The 14171-nt window shown below is 48.6% G+C and overlaps 1 protein-coding gene across 1 annotated transcript; it reads left to right on the top strand.

Moving 5' to 3' along the window:
- Window positions 1-3233: 3233 nt before the first annotated feature.
- DUSP7 (dual specificity phosphatase 7) lies at window positions 3234-13808 on the top strand. Its single transcript, XM_006127639.2, has 3 exons — window positions 3234-5782; window positions 8835-9263; window positions 11450-13808. The coding sequence occupies exons 1-3, from the start codon at window positions 5368-5370 to the stop codon at window positions 11755-11757; spliced, it is 1152 nt and encodes a 383-aa protein (XP_006127701.2). The 5' UTR covers window positions 3234-5367; the 3' UTR covers window positions 11758-13808.
- The last annotated feature ends 363 nt before the right edge of the window (window positions 13809-14171 follow it).

The following is a 14171-nucleotide window of genomic DNA, read 5'->3' as shown; positions in this document are numbered from 1 at the left end:
GTTTTCCGTTATAAGTATTTCCAGAAAAAGCGTGTCTACGTTGGCCAATGTAGACGCGCTTTTCCAGAAAAAAGCCCCGATCGTCATTTTCGCGATCGGGGCTTTTTTGCGGAAAAGACTACTGTGCTGTCTACACTGGTCCTTTTCCGGAATAGTTTTTCTGGAAAAGGACTTTTGCCCGAATGGGAGCAACATAGTTTTTCTGGAAAAGCACTGACAATTTTACAGTAGATCGTCATTGCTTTTCCGGAAAAGCAAGCGGCCAGTGTAGACAGTTTTCAAGTTATTCCGGAGGTGTATGGGGAGGAGAAGGCTAGTCACTTACTATTTTCATAAGAATCTGCCTGTTTTAGCATGTGAGGGAGGAGAAATATTGTTGCTTAGGGTCCCCCGAAAGGGCTGGCATTGCTATTGCTGAAAATAATAGATCGTACGTATAGCTCCTATTCCCACTTAATTCAGTGGGTTTTGCAATGGGACTGTTTACATGCTTAAAGTGTTTGGCTGGCTCAAGATCCGAATGAAGACTTATACTCTTAAAGATCAGACTAGAAGAAAGATAATTTGATAGGTAATTTTTTTTTAAATGTACATCAAAAATATTGTTGCTTAGGCTTTTAAAATCCTCTTTAAAAGCCAACCCAAATGCATGTCATGAACAAAGTATCAATGACAAATAGACGCCTCTGAAAACTGTAAATCTTCAGCATATGTAAGGAACTACTACAAAGGCACTAATTAAACTGAAGTTCCTGTTACAAGCCCCAGCTTTGGGAAATCCTGCTCTGAAGTGTTTTCAAGACCCTATTAGAGACAGCATGGTGTTTGCTGACAGTCTGAATAAAAGAATTTTTAAGATGTATTTAAAAAAAGAATCAATATAAACATTGATAAAGAGTGACATCCGGTATTCTAAAATTACATTTTTTGTATAATGTATTGGCTTGGCAGAATTTGATTTTTTTTAAATTCTTTTGATACTTATTGTGTTTAAGCTTTTAAGATTTTTGTTCTCAATGTAAAAGTTCACACTTGGGGAGGTCAAACAATTATTTGACAACAGACATTGAAAGTCAAAAACTTAAAATTGTATAACCATTAAAACACAAACTGTCAACATCACATGCCAACGTCTACAAAGTAAATATCCTTAAATCTAACTTCAGTACATCCTCAAGTAGCATTTTTCTTACTTTGCCTATCTGTTCATTTCCATGATCAGCACTGGGAAATATTTTTGTCATTTTGTAAGTACAGTGAGATCTGCATTTTCTGAAGAAGGCCTAGTCTACACTATGCCCCTCCGTGGATTAAAGTTATGCAATTTCAACTACACGAATAGCATAGCTGAAGTCGATGTACTTAGACCTACTTATTGTGGTGTTTTCCAAGTGGTAGGGTTGGCAGATGATGCTTTCCTGTTGACTCTTCTCATCCTGGTGGAGTACTGGAGTCGATGGGAGAGTGCTTGGAAGTCAATTTATTGTGTCTAAGTAGACTTAATAAATTGATGGCCGGTGGATTGGTTGCTGCAGTGTCGATTCACCATGTAGTGGAGACGAGCCCTAAACATCTAATCCCTCCAAACCTGCACTCTCCTCTGTATAGATGAGTCTCCTGTGGGTACTCATTGACTCAGATAGGACACTGCCTGATTGCAAGATCAGAGTCTCTAGCATTATTTGCTAGAAAAATATAGAACACCCATTGTTGAGCGGGCAAAGTCATTTTGCTTAGATTACACTTACAGGAAAGTTCAGTATATTAAATATATGCAATAGAATTTTGTATTAATGTGCTTGGCAAAAAGGAAGTAAAAGAGCAGTTTTGAATTGCAGGATTTTGACTTCTAACATTACTCATTTTATCGAATTATTACCATAGACTAGGTTAAATTTGAATCACAAATATGTAAAGCTTCCATTACTCTTTCCGTAACTAATTTGAATTATTTTGTGAGTTTGTGTCAGCAAAAATGTTCTTTGAGCGAAAATGACAGTTGAATAGGTGACTCAATTTTAATTTTGTTAGCAAATATTTTTATGAGTTCTAATCAAATAGTCGTGACTTCTTTCCAATGAAAAACAAAAATAATTATTTAAGCCTTTCACCCAGCATGTTTCAGTGCAAAAAAAAGTAGGGCATTCAGGTAATTTAAGTGGCAGGATTGTTTATGCAAACTTTGGTTTCTGTAGGTGATCGTGAAGTATGACTTTATTTGTGCAAAATAAACACACTCTTCAGAATATGTAATACAATCAGGGCTGACTTATCCATTAGGCACAGTAGGCACAGTGCCTAGGGCCCACGATACTTTTAGGGGCCCACGAAAATGTTTTAATTTCTTTTAAAATCAGAAGAAAAAAAATGAACATTTAGGGTCGAAGAAAGTGTTTAAATTTTTTTCTCACATCAGAAAAAAATGAAACTTTTAGGGCCCATGAAACTCTTTTAAATTTTGCCTAAAAGAGAAAAAAAAATAAAATTTTGAAGTATTTAAAGTTATATCAAAAATAATTTTTTATATATATATATTTTTTTATGGCGGAAGGGGCCCATGAAGGCAAAAGTGCCTAGGGCCCACGAAAGTCATAATGTGGCCCTGAATACAATAGGTTGTTGACAACAGATTATGTCCACTCCAGATTTAGAGGGTCCATCCTATTGCCAGTGAAGTTAATGGGAATTTGGAAATTGACTATGAGAGAAGAACTGGTCTGTATGGGCATGTCTACACAGCAGGGTACAAAGCTGAAGTTGCATAGATGAATTCCACACATCAATTGCATTCAACTGCCCTTCTTACTCATGAAATGAGGGTTACAGAAGTCTGAGTAAGAAGTCCTCCAGCTCACCATTACTTTGAAATAATGGCTTGCTGTGTAGCCACTCTAGTTATTTCAGAATAACATCAGCTATTCCAAAATAAGGCAGCTGTGTAGACATAGCCTATGAAAACAGAACAAATGTGTGTAAAAATATACAGCATGTCTGATCTGTAAGTGGAAGACTTTATACCAAAAATTGAAAGAAAACAGGATCATTCCTCCCATTATTTTTACATTTTGTAAAGTTGATATCCCTGCTGGTGGGTGCTGAGAAGCAAGACACCAGACTCGTCTGGCAAGAGACATGGATTCAAATATAAAAATGTTCTCTCTCAAACTTTACCCTGAAAATGAATTTTTTTGTTCACTCACAAGCACTGTGGCCTGGGTTTAGAAAAGGGTGAGAGGGAGGAGAGGTTTGGGGCAGGATCGGTTTTTTCTCTTGTGGCAGGGGCGGCGTGGAGTCAGACACAGGGCGTCGCACCATGGAATGACAATGACTGTGCCCAGCCAGCAGTAGCTGCAGTGCCTGTGTCTCTCCAACAACCCCCCTCTCCCCCCGGTGTGTGCTCGCTCTTCAGCTTGAGCAAGACGAGAATGAAACCCTGAGCAGCGGGGCTCACAATGAAGGCAAATGACAGGCGGCGCGGCTCCTGCTGCTGCTTTGATCAATTGCAAGGCAGCCCCGGCCCTTGCGCATGCGGCTCATGACATTCAAGTTTCAGCTCTACCTGCGGCTCCATTCACCTCCTCTGAGCCTGCCCCCTTCCCGCGCTTTGCGATTAGCAATCAGATACACCACGTTCCAAACGCCCCGCCCCTCTCCCACCGGATAGGGCCTGTCGCGTTCCATCGCCGCCTACTGGAGCGTCTCATTGACTCAGCGAACCAACGAGGAGGGAGAGGGGAGAGACTTTTTTTTTCTTCAAGCGAAAAAGTCACGTGGTGGCAGCGAGCTTGTCAATCAGGGGCTTAGCTTGTGAAGCTGTTTAAAGGGCTCATTGCCCGGGACGTGGTGTTGTGTGGGCTCAGCGCTGGTGTTGAACTGTGGGTTTAATTTTTGAATCCAGCTACCAATAATGTCCGAGGTTCCTGCCTCCGCCCCCTCGGGGCATTGCAATGCTTCCTCCCTGCCAAGATCAGCGGAATCGGCCAGTGGCAGGGCAGCCAGTCCCTTCATTTGTGCAGGATGTAACCGAGCATGGGTGCTGCTGGTACCTTTAGGACGGCCAGGCTCACATACCGCCCGGCTTCAATAGTAGCCCGATTCAATAGTAGCCTGGGCCCGATTTTCCACTCGCTAGTGTTAATCAGGAGTGACCCCGCACCACTTTAGTTAGACGGGTGTAAACCTAATTTCTAGCGAGCGGTAAATCAGTCGCGCTCTGTCCTGCAGTGGCATAGCGATTGCTGCCCTCGGTCCATCACTTCGGGGTGCTGTAGCACTCCTCTTGCGGCTTCTTAGCTCGGGGGAGGTTTGGAGCCGCGCAGGCTCTGGGATGCGTTGGAGAGAACAAGGGGGCTGAGTTTTGGTTAGAGCGTGCGCAAGGCAAGGGGCAAGGCTGATTATGGCGGTAGAAAGAGGGGACGGCTTCAGGGCATGTCCCAAGAGCCCGAACAACGGGCGAGGTGCAGCAGCCGCCCCGCGAATGACCAGCGATCCCACTACTCTGCCGCGGAGGGGGCTGCGGGCTGTGAGCGCTAGAGTCACCCGAGTAACCGGGCGAGGTGCCCGTTCATCCCTCCCGCCCTTTGGTGGAGCAGCCAGTTTATTTTCCTGTCCGCGCTTAAGGCTGAAAATCTCCTCTTAGGCTCCAGGGGGTCCCCTACTGCCGATCCGCCGCCTCCCGGAGCCCGGCGCCTTCCCCATGCGGGGAAGAGAGCGGGTGGAACAAGCTCGAGGCTCGCTCCTGGGCCAGGCACTCGCTCGCAGCGGGCTGGAAACGCCTCGCCTCCCCTCCAGGCTCCCCCGCGCTGCAGCTATTCTGGAGCCGCGTGGTTGCCGCGGAGGGCGGGGGACCCCGGGGGGTGTTTTCCACAAGGCGGAGACACCCGGGCTGGGGGCAGCCGCGCCGCAGCCGGGCAGCGGGAGAGCCCCGCGGCCCCTTTAAGGCCTCTGGGCTGCTCCCTCTCCCTCCCCGGCCCCGCCTCCCGCAGCGTGACACGCCGCTCGGCTGGCGAAGCCCCTTTTTAATTGAGGCTGTCAGGCGGCGCAGCCAGCCCGCCAGGGGAGAACGCGAGCCGGCAGCAGCAGCAGCGCCTTGCGGGCTGGAGCGGGAGCGGCCACGCTGCCAGGGGGAGCGTCCACCCGGGCTGGGAGCTGGAGCCAAGTGATCCCCACTCCCGCCAGTAGCAGCAGCAGTCGGAGAGCGGGTCTGGCCGCGCTGGGATCGCTCTCGCCTCGCCGGCCGGCGCCCGCTGCCCGCGGCTCGGGGCTGCCCCGGGAGCGGCCCGGCAGCGGGAAGGGGGCCTTGCCCCGGCAGCAGCCCGCCAGCGCCCCTGCCCGGACCCGCTGGGCGCCCCCCGTCCTCCGGGCCTGATGAAAAATCACCTGTGGGGCAGCTCCCCCCGGGCTCCCATGGCGGCGGCGGTGCCGTGGAAGAGCGTGGAGTGGCTGCAGGAGGAGCTGGAGTCCGGCGGGGGCAGCTCGCTGCTGCTGCTCGACTGCCGCCCCCACGAGCTCTTCGAGTCCTCGCACATCGAGACGGCCATCAACCTGGCCATCCCGGGCCTCATGCTGCGCCGCCTGAAGAAGGGCAACCTGCCCATCCGCTCCATCATCCCCAACCACGAGGACAAGGAGCGCTTCGCCAAGCGCTGCAAGGCGGACACCGTGCTGCTCTACGACGAGGCCACGGCCGAGTGGCAGCAGGACAACGGCGCCCCCAGCTCCGTCCTGGGGCTGCTGCTGCAGAAGCTGCGGGACGACGGGTGCAAGGCGTATTACCTAAAAGGTACGGGCTTGGGGGGGAGATCGGCCCGTCTGCCTCCCCCAGCCGCCAGCTCCATCCCTGCCCCAAGCGCCTCCCCTCCCCTCCCCAGGGATGGGTTTCCGTGGCCCCCCAACTCTGCCCAGCCCGTAGGCGTTTTGCAGCCCGCACCCCGCAGATCCTCTGCCTTGTCTCTCCCCCCATGCCCTGGATTCCTCCCCGCCGTGAAATCAAGACTTTTGGGGGGAGAAGGGAGACCGCCCCACCCGGGCTCGGGGTATTTTCTGTCTCGTTGGGGTGAGGAGGGGGAGCCGAGCTAGCTGCAGTTTCAGAGCGAGCCTGGATGAGCTTCTCCCCTGTTAAGCTGCTTATAAAATGGTTCCATGTGCTGGGGGAGCGCAGCGACCAGCTCGCCCTGACTTTTGCAGTTGTGTTTTGTGGCGGGGTCCCCCCCCTTCCCAACTCATGGGGGAAGCAGCCTCCCCCACTTCATTCAAAGGCGCCGGGAGAACCGAGGGATCTCTCCTTCCAGACACCAGGGCAGGATGGCAGATTCCTCCCCCCCCTCCCAAGGGTTTCCCCCTCCTCTGTTTCTATTAGTCCAGCCTCTCCCCCTCTAATCCCTGCGGGAGGGAGAGATGCGTCTTCCTCCTTTCCCCTCTCAAAGGAAAATTCAGCTCGGGCACCGCTCATGCGCAGTCCCCTCTGTCCTGAACTGACCTGCAGTGCTAGAGCAGCCCCCCCAAACCTGGCACGCCGAGGCCGGCCCTTGCAGTGGGGAGGAGAAGAGGCGGCAGGGTCCCCTGTGGTGTGAAAACCCCCCTCGTCCACCAGAGCAACCATCTGGACCCCACGGGGACTGGTTTGCCCCCAGAGCATTTTGGAAAGGCCTGTCTCCGGGGGTGTGGCGCGGCTGGGCCGCCTTCTTGACGCTTCCCTCGAAGATCCGGCTCCCTTCCCCCAGACCACAGCTTAGCTTTGTGTCGCTTATAAAGCAAAGTTTGAGGGGCCGCAGCTTCATTTCCCATTAAACCAGCTCTTGGCTCCCCCTCTCCATCTTGAAATGCCTCCTTCCCGTCAGCTGTGTGGAAGAGGGGCTGCTCCTGGTACTGATCCCGGCCCCTCTTGCCTCGGACACAGGCTCCACTGGGGAACACATTGGGGTGCTTGAGAGCATTCCCCCCCCAGCGGCGTGACATGCACCTCCGCTCCTTGTAGCGCCCTACTTAGACCTTGATTTATATTCCACGAAGTTGGTTATTTTCTTCCCCCCTCTCAATATCTCACAAGGCGTCCCCCAAGCACTGGCCTGATCAGCTCCTCTCTGATCTCAAAGCACCCACTGTGGTCGCTGGGCGGCAGGCTTGAGGCACAAATAGCAGGCGAAAGCGCCACTGCCACTTTCAACCATTTAAACCCACTTTTTTTTCTCCCTGGCGGGAGCCCAGTACTATGTGGGGGAGGGAGATAATCAGGCTCTTTGGCTGGCATGGCGGGGCGGGGCTGGGGCTATGGATTATCTGGGGATAGAGCATTTCCTCCTTTCTAGCATTTAGGGCCATTAATAACTGAAAGAAAGGGACAGACCTGCCAGACAGGGAGGGATATGTTCCAGCCCTGGCTCTAGATCTGATTGTGGCTTTGCTCTGCCCCTTTCCTCTTCTGTTTGTCTTAGTGATGAATCCCCTGCTCCCCCTCCCTCCACCCCTCTTTAGCGTTATCTGATTAGTCCTGTCATTTGCTTTTTTAACTGATCTCTCCCATAAGCAGGAAGGAAGGGCTTTGAAGTTACTTTTAAGCCCTCTTTAATGGGAAGGGGAGGAGTTAGATCTCTCTCCCTCTCCTTTTTATTTTTTTTCCTGAGGCCTTGGTGGGGAATGTTTTCAATTAAAATTCCAAGATGGCTTCTCTGTGTTGTCTTTCTCTTTGGGGGGAGGAAAAGAGAGAGGAGGAGGGGAGGAAAGAGCCCTGTTTTCATGAATGGATGTAGCAGGAGCTCTCTGTCCTCCTCAATGACCCACCCACAACCACCAAACCCACTAACAAAGTTTCCAGGAGGCTTTTCTACTGACACCCTTTGTCAGATTTGGCTAATGATGGCTTAAAGCCTGCTAATCTATATTAGAAAGAAGGTACATTTCACACATACCCCTCTTCTGTCCATTCCTTAGCCTGCTAAGCCCAGGCACTGAACAGGAAATGTTGAGAAATAGACATGAACCGTCTCTTGAGTGTATTCTGATATGAAATGTTTCTCCGTTTTAAAAATTCTGTAACACGTGATCCACCCCAAAGTGTGTCTGTCAGAGAGTGGACTTGAGTGACCCTGCAAAACCCATGCCATCTTAACTGGTTTTAAATTGAAATATTTTATAGACGGTGGTTGAATTGTTTGGTAGTGTCACACTTTTTGTAGCACAGTAGCTCTTGTTGAAGCCATCTCAAAAGGAAAAAAAGACGTAGGCTTACAGATCTGAGAACCTAAAGCTATTAAATGATTAAGCAGCTAAAATGTACTAGCTTTGACTCCGGTGAAAGACGGCTCTCCTTCAGTGCTTCTCTTGTCGGAAGACTCAGAGGGGTAGCTGTGTTAGTCCGTAACTTTAAAAACGAGTAGTTCTGTGGCACTTTAGAGACGCACAAAAATACATAGATTGTATGAGCTTTTGTGGGCAAAACCCACTTTCTCAGATGAGCTGGGGAGTGGGTTTTGCCCATGAAAGCTCATACGATCTACGTATTTTTGTGCTTCTCTAAGGTGCCACAGGACTAATGTCTTGTTGTTGATTAAGTGGGAAGCAGATTGGCTCCTTCCTTGGTAATTCTGTTCTGTGCTCTCATGCTAAGCAGGGCTGTGCTACACCAGTACTTCAGTGGAACTGGTTGCAGAGTGAAGGGCGACGCTTTGGGAGTGTAGCACAATCAGCCCTTTGATAATCTTCATCTCGGCATCTGAATTGATGCTGCCTTTTTGCTAGGGAGAAACAAGCAAAGTAAATGGTGTTTCGTAGAGTAACCCACTAACTTATGCACAAATCTCTCCTTTTAATTAGTAAAATGCATTTTTCCCCCCCAGGCGGCTTCAACAAATTTCAGACTGAATATTCTGAGCATTGTGAGACCAACCTTGACAGCTCCTCACCCAGCAACTCTCCGCCTGCATCTGTCCTCGGCCTTGGAGGACTAAGGATCAGCTCCGATTGCTCCGATGGCGAGTCTGACAGGGAGCCAAGCAGCGCCACGGAGTCTGACGGGAGCCCAATCCCTAACAACCAGCCTGCCTTCCCTGTCCAGATCCTACCCTACTTGTATCTGGGTTGTGCCAAAGATTCTACCAACTTAGATGTCTTGGGCAAATACGGCATCAAGTACATCCTGAATGTGACTCCCAACCTGCCAAACATGTTCGAGCACAATGGAGAGTTTAAATACAAGCAGATTCCCATCTCTGATCACTGGAGTCAGAATCTCTCGCAGTTCTTTCCTGAGGCCATTGCTTTCATCGGTAGGTGTTGGATTGCTGCCGTTAGCCATCGCAGCTTGAGACTGCAGGGAGCTGTGTTCTGTAGGGGCTGCTGCTGGTCTGAACGTGGACCTAAAAATTGTACGCAGCTCAGATCAGATATTAAACATGTGCTAAGGCACCCAAAATCAATTGTTTTCCAGTGTCCAAGCTGAGGTCCTCTCTGCAGTGCTGGGGTTATTGTACCAGTGTAACTCGCTGTGTTCTACTGGGATAGCAGCTGAGCAAATCGGTCCCTTTTAGGGCATCTTAAATTGGGTTTCCCACACTAGATTTCTTTAAACAAGCTCCGCTATGGGGCCTGCTTCTCCACCGCTTCCCACCGTACAGAGGGATTTAAATCTGTAATACGATGCTGTGGAGAATCAGGCGTGTGGTACTGTCTGAGTTTTGGAAATGGAGACTACTAAGAGGCTCTGGTGTGACTGATGTTTGCTTGTGTGTGTTCTTTGTACCTGTAGGGAGATTCTTATAGAGGTGAAAATCCAAGGACTTCTCTACTTGGGGAAACTTATGGGTGTAATTATACTGGGGTAACTGTCCATGTAGAGTCTCCTGTCCAGTATAACACAGGAAATTCTCCTGCTACCAGCTGTTCAACCCTACTGATCAAGTCATGCTGGTAAATGTCCCTGGGCAGACAAGCCCTAAGACACTTTTAACAGGGCCTTGCAGGACAGAGCTTTTCCCGGGATCGCTTTTAACTTCCAGAGCAGCTTTTTGTCCTTGTGGTCAGTATTGGTTGGGCTGAATAAAAAGCATGCCTCCCAGTGAGGCTGTCAGCCCTTCCGTGGCCATAGTTGCTGGCCTGACGTTTGCCAGCAAGTAGTTGTCATGCGAACCATGAAAAAGACGAGCGTGTTTGATCGGTGTGAAATCACGCTGGTATCTGTGGGAAGGGAATTGATTCCCTCGCCTTTTTGAGGGGGAGTTGACTGTGAGGCCTTCACTGGAACGATGTAATGTTAGGTCCGTGGCTGCAAGGAACTAGTTGCCAGCTGGTATATTTTTCTCCCAGTCGCTGATGGTGAAAAGCCCCCTGGGTCAGCAGGGTGTGTGGATGCTGTTTCACCTTCCTGGAGGATGCATCGGGCTCCTGTTGAGCTGTGGCATTTGGGGTCTGTTTGCTCCAGGCAGCCCATGTTTCAGCGAGCGCCACACGTGTGCGTTGCCTTTAATGACAGGAAGTGGAGGATTACCTCACTCGCTTTCTATAAAACCAGAGCGATAGAAATGGGGCCGCAGATACTTCTGCATTTTCAGACACTCCTCTGGAGCAGCAGTGCAATCGGACGAGTTAGTGGCCTTTCTCTGGGAGTTCCTCACGCAGGGATGGGGCTAGGATGTCACGTCTGGAGCTGGGTTTTAATTCCCCCTGTTGTATTCTCCTCTCTGCCTGTCCCTGATTTTTTTTTTTTTTTTTTTTTTTTTTTTGGCTTTGAATAGAGTCGGGCTGGAGGCTTCCTTTCACCCAATTGTCTTATCGTTCACTGCCAAGCTCTGTGGAAATGACGGGTTTGAAACCCTGTTCTGCCCAGAAGTACACATTGCCATATCTTTTGACATCTTTTGGTTCTTGATAGATTCTCTAGCACAGAAACCATGCTACAGGGAAGTCTGTTCCCTGCACCCCGCCCCTAAAGAATGTCACCATAAGTAAAGTTCCTCTATTTCAGAGTTCACTTGAATGCAAAAAATGCACATTTAAAAAAACTCAAGCCAACCCAACCCTCTCAGTTTCATTGTGTGTTGCAGTGGTGTCGGATCACACAACTGGTTAGCTTTCACAACCCCATCTTAGCCCTGGCTGACTAATTTGAACTGTGAGGGATGTGAAACAGGTCAGGGTGCCAGGAATTCTGGAGTTGTAATTCCAGCCCTGACACTGCCTCTCTCTGGCCTTGGACAAGTCACTTAACCACTCGAGTTTCTCCCTTTATTAAATAGAAAGTCCTAAAATTAATCTCTCAGAGGTGGTGTAAGCTTTAATTAATGAATCGTCATTAAGCATGGGGAAGCTGAAGTGCTAAATAGGACGGACAGTATAGCTGGGTGCCTGTTTTTTGAGGAGGAAAATTAGTGCTGTTGAGTTCCATAGTATCTCTCAACTGTTGAAGTGCATTTGTGCTACAGAGGTCTAACTGTATCCTTTTCTCCCCTCGTTTCAGATGAGGCCCGTACCAAGAAATGTGGTATCCTGGTTCACTGCCTCGCTGGCATCAGCAGGTCTGTCACCGTCACGGTTGCCTACCTGATGCAAAAAATGAACTTGTCCCTGAATGACGCCTATGACTTTGTGAAGAGGAAAAAGTCAAATATTTCCCCAAACTTTAACTTCATGGGCCAGCTCCTGGACTTTGAGAGGACTCTGGGGCTGAACAGCCCATGTGACAACCGCTCCCCCAGCGAGCAGCTGTACTTCACCACCCCCACCAATCACAACCTGTTCCAGCTGAACACCTTGGAGTCCACATGAAGGGGGTTTTGTTCGGTGGGGAACGCGAGCCTTGAATAGCTTCTCTTGAGCATTTCAAATCTTAAAAATATGTATCTTGCCAGGCAGCCTTGAAAGAACTAGTTTCTCCAAGGAAGAGGTGCCTGATTGCTGCTTTAAAAAGGCGAAGGCCGTTTATTAGTATCCTGATGCTAATCAAAGTGGATCAAAGAGTAGTCTCTTTACAGGGGTTATTTAATAGGGGGGATCTCGTGGTGTTCAGAGCGCAGCTGTGATCGGCAATAACTGCTTTCCTGGGTGCGTTGAGACTGGCACGCTCACGTAAACACGCGCAAAGCTACCGTCGTGGTAGCGTGCTCTGGAAAGTAGAGAAGACTTACGCACTTGGCAACCTTCAACGAAAGGTGTTGGCCCAAGACTGTTTTAAAATCCACATGTACTTCTTTTTTAAGGTAACCTTACTCCGAGTCTTGGGCTGCCACTGGTTTTAAATATGTACGTTCCTGACTGTCTGTACAGACAAGGTTGCAAAACCAGTATTTTATTCTGTCCTTGTTTGATCTTTTTTTAAAAAAAAAAAAATCAAATGTTTATATTGACCAAATGCATTTTGCACACTTTGTGAAGCCTTGAGACATCCTGGCACGTGACTGGGTACACCGGAGAGAGGCGCCTGCTGCTGCACTTGCTAGCATCTGGTAGGAAGCTCTGTTGTCTGTAAAGGCCGGTTGGTCTGAACCTCTCTGCCACTTCCACACTCACAATCACAAACTGCACTGAATCAGCCAAGGTGACTACACTGCAAGCTTTTTTTTTTTTTTTTTTTTTTTTTTTTTTAAATCCTCCCCCACCACCACCAAAAAACACTGTCTGTTGCCAGAGGTAAACCTGGTGTCATCTCCAGTGTTGGTAGAAGCATGTTCAAGGCTAGCTCTTGTTCTCTGCCGTAGGTTGAGCAATGATTCATGTCAGCCAGCTGGCTTAAAGTCATCCCAGCTTCCGAAGGAAGGCAAGTCCTTGTGATGTTGGCACTTACCTCACACACTTAATTTTTTGTGTGTGTGGGTGGGGTGGGGTGGGGATGGAGTGCTACTGGTACGCCAAAGGCCTGGAGCAGAACAGAGCTTTTCCGGCATGACGCTACGGCGGGATCATGCGCAAACCGTGGAAATGTGTGAAATAAGGATGGGAGCGTTGAAAAAAACTGGCGAATGATGAGACTTTCGGAGCGCTGGACAAAGGTTCTGATGGGTTTCCTTTTTTTCCCAATAACTTTTTGCCGTGCCTTCTAGAGGGAGAAGACTTGTTGGTGTTTCTGGCTGATGTTTGGCGAAGGCCTCGCACGCTGAAGAAGTGGTACTAACGTCTGGGAGGCAGGCAGAACGGATGTGGAGGTTTCTTTTATACTGGCTGCAATGTAGTCTTTCCCTCCTCCTCACCACCTCCTCCTCCACTAGAATGCTCAAGTAACTTTAAAAAAAAGAAAGAGAAAGCCACGGAATTTTTTCTAAATATCCAGGTTTTTGTACTTTTTTCAAAAAAAAAAAAAAAAAAAAAAATCCTCCATGTGGAGGAATGTTCAATGCTGTCACATCATGATTTCTTTTTTTTTTGTTAAAGATCTTACCAGAATGTTGGAATGATTTTTTTTTGGGTTGGTTGTTTTTTGTTTGTTTTTTGTAACCATTTTGGGATCGTGGGTCATCAGGGAAGGGAGAATGGATGTAAGTGTGGCTATGAGTGAGCGAGCAAACTGAGAATATCCTAATTGCGTTTTACCTCATGGAGGAACTTTTTTTTTTTTTTTTTTTCTTTTCAGGGATCTTAGACAGTGCATCTGCATTGCATTACAGCTAAGCTGGCTTATAAAGGCTTCCTGTTCTGTAAGTGGTCTGTCTTCTTTAAAGGAAAAAAAAAAGACATCCTCTGATTAATAGAAACGAGAGCTTGTTAGTGAGGGATGGTTCTTTTGCTTTCTGAGCTATGAAGGTAAATTAATGACCCTATATATACTGAACCAATATTGGGACTTTTGTTTATATTGCAAATAAATATTATTTTTTCTTTAAAAACCATAGTTTTGTGTCCAGTGCTTGGCTACTCAGTGAATCGTGTGTCTGTATAAGGCCGGGCTGTTTATATCCCCCTGTGACTGTGATCAGTGTTTTCTGGGCTGCATTCAAGTGAGGTATTTGGTTTCATGCACAGTGTAATTTTTGAGATCTTGCCATAAAGGGTGAGGGGTAGAGGGGAAGGGGGCTGAATACACTGGAGACCAAAGAACAGCAGGAGATGGGTCTGTTTTGACCCCCGGCACCGCCACTCCAGAAAGCGCCATGTTCATAAGGCACATGTGGCTTGGGGAGATACCCGGCCCTTGCCAATGGCCTCTCCAGTGGATGTAAAGGAGTTACTTTCAGTGGACAGTTAAGAAC

The sequence above is a fragment of the Pelodiscus sinensis genome, chromosome 11 (genome assembly GCF_049634645.1).
Source record: "Pelodiscus sinensis isolate JC-2024 chromosome 11, ASM4963464v1, whole genome shotgun sequence".
Classification (NCBI taxonomy): Eukaryota; Metazoa; Chordata; order Testudines; family Trionychidae; genus Pelodiscus; species Pelodiscus sinensis.
Note: the sequence above shows the minus strand (reverse complement) of the source record. Positions and strands in the feature narration are given on the sequence as shown.

Excerpts from the sequence above, each read along its gene's own strand:
- DUSP7 (XM_006127639.2), top strand. The coding sequence starts at position 5,368 with ATGAAAAATCACCTGTGGGGCAGCTCCCCCCGGGCTCCCATGGCGGCG. Across the intron at positions 5,783-8,834 it reads CAAGGCGTATTACCTAAAAG|GCGGCTTCAACAAATTTCAG; the intron begins GTACGGGCTTGG and ends TTTCCCCCCCAG. Across the intron at positions 9,264-11,449 it reads TGAGGCCATTGCTTTCATCG|ATGAGGCCCGTACCAAGAAA; the intron begins GTAGGTGTTGGA and ends CCCTCGTTTCAG.